The sequence below is a fragment of the Hemiscyllium ocellatum genome, chromosome 14 (assembly GCF_020745735.1).
Source record: "Hemiscyllium ocellatum isolate sHemOce1 chromosome 14, sHemOce1.pat.X.cur, whole genome shotgun sequence".
Taxonomy (NCBI): Eukaryota; Metazoa; Chordata; class Chondrichthyes; order Orectolobiformes; family Hemiscylliidae; genus Hemiscyllium; species Hemiscyllium ocellatum.
Window position 1 is genome coordinate 28151662 of NC_083414.1, and position 6000 is coordinate 28157661.

Genomic DNA, 6000 nt, shown 5'->3' on the forward strand with positions numbered 1-6000 from the left:
TTTAACTCCCACTCCTTCATTTTATATGCTGCCGTGGTTCAGTAGATGAACATCGTTTTCCTTGTCCTTTTACATCCTTATTGCTGTGAATTAATTTAATGTCTCTCAGCACTGGTACTGTCCCTAACTTCATTTCCTTAAACTCTAATGTACTCTTAAAAAACAGTTGGCACACTTCAATATAATCTTGAATGACAATGTTTTATTTTTGTGAAAAATGCTGAGAACACTATTAACATTTTTGTGCAAAATGTTAATTAGTACAGAATGTAGTAAATTTGAATGTGCCATATCAGAAATTATTTGGAAAGCAGCTATGGGCTTCGGGCATTACTATTTACTACAGTAATCTCATTAAATTGTTAGTAAGCAACATAGATCATTTTTCTACAAACAATTTGTCTGAAAAATGTCCTCCCCCATGAATTGTGAGCATGCAATTAGTTCTCAACCAAACTGACATCCATTACTGGTCTCAGCAAACAGGGACTTAATTAAAATAACCATAGAAGATATCCAGATTAATTGTGTTAAAAGAAAATCACTCAGTTGTAAAAAATTTGACCTATGTTTAAATATGAAATTATATGATACAGCTCTGATGATCTGAATGTACATATTCAGGTTTGATGTGATAATCATCAGAATCTGTGACAAATTAGATTGCTTCTTTGCATCTTCATTTGATCTTTCGTTGCACCTTCTCTGTAGCTATGACACTATATTCTACATTCTGTTTAATTAGCCTGGCGTACTTATACAAGGTGTGATTGGTCTGGTTAGAATGCAATCCAATACTTTCTACTGTATCTTAGTACATATGACAATAAATTAAACAAAATTTTGAAAATCCTGTAACTCAATTTATATCAAATTATGGGAAAATAAGGACAAACAAATAGCTCTTACATAAATAACAGACTTGGAGTGAAAAGCATCAAAATCCTATAACAGTTAAGCTGGTGGTGGTGGGGGTGGGGGGGTAAGAGCAGATGATTCACCATGTCCATACCAGCTCTACACAAGAGGAGCTCAATTAAATCCACTCCTGAAGCTTTTGTAGGGCTGTTCAGAAACATTTTCCTCTTCAGTTAATTTTTCATTCCCTTTAGAATGTCCTACCACCATACTTTTCGATAGTCAACTCAAGGTCCTTACCAATCACTGTACACAAAGGTTTTTTTCATCTCCTGTCACTCCTCTGATTGTTTCCCCATCATCTTAAATCAGCGCCATCTAGTTCTTGATACCTCTCTCAGTAGAACAATTTGTTGCCATCTACTTGTCTGTATCCACAACATCTCTTTCAAATCTTCTCTCAACCTACTTTCTCTCCCTCACCCCCACCCCCCCACAAAGAACAGTCCAACTTTGCAAACCCATCCATACAACTGAAGCTTTCAACCTTTTCTTAAATCAATAAACCTTGCTTCACACATCCAAAAAACTAGTTTAAGAAACTCCTGGTCCCCTTTTCCCAAAACCATTCTTTTCTAATCACCTGAACTGTCACACTTTTCATATGACTTGTGGACAAGGAGTTTAATAATTAACTTGTTAGTATTTTTGGAGCCATTTCTTTTTAAAGGTGATATTTGTTTGCATTGGAAGAGTTTTACAAGCAGACAGGCTAAACATTGAAGAGCATGAACTTGCTTTAAGTGAGAAACCTGTAGCTTGAGAAGCTCTTGTATTTTCAGTTTGCAGAATCCTCAGAGGTTAGATGCATGAAATAGTTTCTCCTAGAAAAAGCAGTTGTTCCAGAAAAGATAGGAAATGGGCTCTCTCAATGTGAGGATTTTAATTTCAAAGTTCCAGACTAGGAGGATTCAGTTTTAAACTAAAATTTGAGAAAGCTCAGTCATGTGAATACTCGAGGAAAAGACTGTCAAACTCTGAAGACAAAAAAATTGACAGAAACAGTTAATTCAAAACCATAAGTGTGAAAGGAGAGAATTTTCTCTGATGTTTGATGACATTAGGATAGATCTATCAGATTGTGTTGGATATAAATAGCTTGCTCCATTCTATTTTACCTTCATTTCTTTTATGCAATAACCTTCTGTTTTATTGTTAAAACCAAACCTGCAGCTTTGTGCTTCATATTTCATAAACAGAAGTCTCATCAAGTAAACTGGAAACAAAATATGACCAATCAAGGTAAATTCAGCCTTGGATCTGACTTGTTCAGGAATCCAATCAGGTGAGATCATGATGTGTTTATTAAAAATATGCATAAACACATGAAAATATGAAGAGGAGGATTTGAGGAATCCAGTAATTTCTATATAAAGATATCTGCTATTGCTTTCAAATTTATGTTGGCTCCCTACAATCCTATATATACTAAAAGATATAACTATAGAACATCTGGCTACATCTGTGGAAGAAAACACTTCTCACCACAGATGCTGCCAAATCTGTTGAGTTTCTCCAGCAATTTCTGATTTTGTTTCAGATTTAATTCTTGTTTCCTTGCTATAGAAAAGATGGTGTTAAACTTGAACGGGTTCAGAAAACATTTACATGGATGTTGCCAGGATCGGAAGGCTTGAGCTGTAGGGAGAAACTGAATAAGCTGTTTTTTTTCCCCTTTGAAGTGATTCAGGCTGAGGGGCGACCTTGTAGACATTTATAAAATCATGAGGGGCATGGATAGCCAAGGGCTTTTTCCCAGGGTATTGGAGACCAAAACTAGATGGCATATGTTTAAGGGGTGAGGAGAAAGTTCAAAAAGGATCTGAGCAACAACATCTTCACACAGAGGGTGTTATGTGTATGGAATGAGCTGCCAGAGGTGATGGTGGAGGTGGATACAATTATAACATTCAAAAGGCATTAGATGGGTTTATGAATAGGAAGGATTTAGAGGGATATGGGCTAAATGCTGACAAATGGGACTAGATCAATTTAGGATACGTGGTCAGTGTGGACATGTTGAACTTAAGGGTCTGTTTCCATGCTGTATGACTGTGACTCTATAACTACAGAACACACTGGAAACACAACAGTTATAAATTGGAATTTAAACGAATTCATATTGCAATACTATGATTTCAAAATAAAACTTTCACGTTATTACACTTTGGATACAAAAGACAAAATTCAGCATCTGTCCTGACAAAAACCAATAAGAATGTTTCCGATGACATGAATCTAGAACCAGGGTTCATAATCCCAGAAATAAAAGATTGCAATCTCAGAATACAGGGATAAATGCTTAAACGCAAGAATAAAGTTATTTACTCATAAGACAGTTGATTTTTGGAATTCTACATTCCAGGAAGCTGTTCGTGTTCTAAGTATATAAATAGAAAAAATAATAGATTCTTTGGTAGAACAGAAAATAAGAATTGGGGAAACAACACTAGCCAGTGGAATTGAAGTAAATCAGCCATCATTATATCAAACAAGGGACAAGCTCAACAATTGGGGCGGCACGGTGGCACAGTGGTTAGCACTGCTGCCTCACAGCGCCTGTAGACCCGGGTTCAATTCCCGACTCAGGCGACTGACTGTGTGGAGTTTGCACGTTCTCCCCGTGTCTGCGTGGGTTTCCTCCGGGTGCTCCGGTTTCCTCCCACAGTCCAAAGATGTGCGGGTCAGGTGAATTGGCCAAGCTAAATTGCCCGTAGTGTTAGGTAAGGGGTAAATGTAGGGGTATGGGTGGGTTGCGCTTCGGCGGGTCGGTGTGGACTTGTTGGGCCGAAGGGCCTGTTTCCACACTGTAAGTCTAATCTAAGTCTAATCTAAATCTAAAGCCATAAGGTTGATTCTTGCTCTATTTTCCATGTGATGTTGACTATCTTCAAGTCTCCTTTCCAGTACCTCAAAATATTCCTACTTCAACGATCACAACATGCTTTCCACTTGAGTGCCAAAAGTCAAATTCTGACTGAGGTCCCCTTCTCCATAAGGACAGCTTATTCACACATTCTTTAATGTACTTACAGTACCATTTCAGGCCAGAATCAGGAGTGTGTGATTCAAGTTTTGCACACATACTTAACTGAAGAATAAAAGGTGTTACCTGGGCCCAAGCTTCCTGCTTCTTATAGGAAGTGTCATTCAACTTTGTAACTGATGCACAAGTGGATTTGTGCTGCACTTACAGTAACTCACAAATAAAAGCAATTAATACTTATATCAGTCAGAAGAATAAGCCTTTTAACATATTGGCCCACGATATATTTTACTTACACTTACAACATAAAACCAACGATCAAATTTAAGAACACCTGTTTCCCTTTCTCAGGAACATAGTAACAGGCTATTCAGACGATAATACTTATTCTGACAGTGAGATCAAGTCATTGCCCCACTGATCCACTTTAGGATTACTATTCTTAATACCACTTCATAAGGAAAGTTATCAAGTTTTTCCAACTGACCCCCAGGCAATAACAATGTTTCTTCAGATAGGGAAGTGGGTTGAGAGAAGAGGCTCCAGATTTGTTAAGGGGTGGTGTTTTCGCATAGCATGAACGGATTAAAGCAAAAATCATGAAACCCCTATAATCTGCACAAGTCGGCCTAATTTTCAAGGAACATACTGGCAAGATTGTTTTAAAAGGGGGTGTTCAGTAGCTTTTTGGAACTATAATAGTAAGCTGTGGACACATTGTCTGTCAAACGTTAGGCGCCAATTCCACGTAAAGGTGAAAACTGGAACATTTACACGCTCTCATACATATTGAGCAGTAAACATAGACAGGCCTACTGGGTAACCGATACATATTTACCTCGATCCACTCAGGAAAACAGAAGCCGGCAGACCAAGTGATATTAATGGGGCGTGTAGTTAAGAAATGTCGTACAATCTTTAAGCACGTGCATTCAATGGAAGCGACTGCACTGAAAGATAATTCAGCCAGCAACTATTTAATGTACTCATTACGGAAAATGAGCGAGAAGAGAGCGCGAATAGATTTTAAATAAAATTGATTATTGCTTGATCACGCTTACCATTTATAACATCCTTCCGCTGCTTCTAGTGTAAAGTTGACCGTTGTGCTTCTTGCATAGGGGAGCAACACTTTGGGAATGTTCAGTTTTGAGGCTTCGGAATAAAAACTTATACAGTTTACCAGAATAAAAATCCAGTTGTTAAAGTAGATACCCATATTCTGCTTCGTCACCGTTCAAAAAGATGAGCAAATACGTCAAAAAGATAGTCGTCGCATTGAGTTAAAATTCGAATTTAAGCTTGATACAAGACTCGGGTTTTATAATCAAACAAATTATTAAATTTCACAACCTGAGGGCCTAGTGTAAGAACGGCTGTACTCATAGAGAAGTGAGAAGCCGAGCGGACATGTTGCAGTTTCAGGGATACAATGTAACCATGTGTATCTAACCGCCGGGGTTATTCTGATACTGGGCACACTGCCGCTGACACACAAGTTTCACGGGGCAGCTGTAAAGCGTGGGACGCATATGGAGATTTTGAAAAACAGGGACAAAGCCGAACGATTGTCCAGCACCTCCTGAACCAAACTACGTACTCGGCCCTTCGCCACCACGCTGCAAATACCCCCCAACTCTGACTTCTACCCTCTTTAATATATTTGCAAAATGCGACTCCACACAAGAACTACCCGCCTTTTCCTACAATTTGAGATATATCTCTCCACCCACACGAAAGCTTGTCAGAGACTCAGACTAGCGCATGCGCGAGGAAATGACTATCCAATTAACCCACTCGCTGCTGGATGAACAGATATTCAGGTTTCCCCCTCTACCCTCTGTGCGTCATGTAAGAGATGAAAGCCTAGAGGGCCACGATTTGACGTGATAAAATGAGCACATGCTATGCTACTTCCCCACCCCGACTCGAAGCTATCATTCATTGGAATCTCTTAAAGACCCAGTTTAAAATCTTCCTGACTACACAATCTTAGCTTATTTCAGTTTATAATAACTAAACTGCAGAAGTCATGATTTGGAGATGCGTTGGACTGGGGTGTACAAAGTTAAAAACCACACAACACCAGGTTATAG

At 38.6% G+C, this 6000-nt stretch overlaps 1 protein-coding gene across 2 annotated transcripts in view; it reads right to left on the reverse strand.

Moving 5' to 3' along the window:
* The window catches only part of nup210 (nucleoporin 210), a 107499-nt gene extending 101879 nt beyond the window's left edge, over positions 1 to 5620 (reverse strand). The window contains exon 1 of one of the 2 annotated variants that reach the window (XM_060835549.1): positions 4966 to 5620. In XM_060835549.1, coding sequence (XP_060691532.1) covers positions 4966 to 5123 — 158 coding nt within the window. In that variant the 5' untranslated portion in view covers positions 5124 to 5620. Of the gene's footprint in view, positions 1 to 4742; positions 4822 to 4965 lie in introns of those variants that run through there. The other variant, XM_060835550.1, reaches the window with a different exon arrangement.
* Positions 5621 to 6000: the final 380 nt, after the last annotated feature.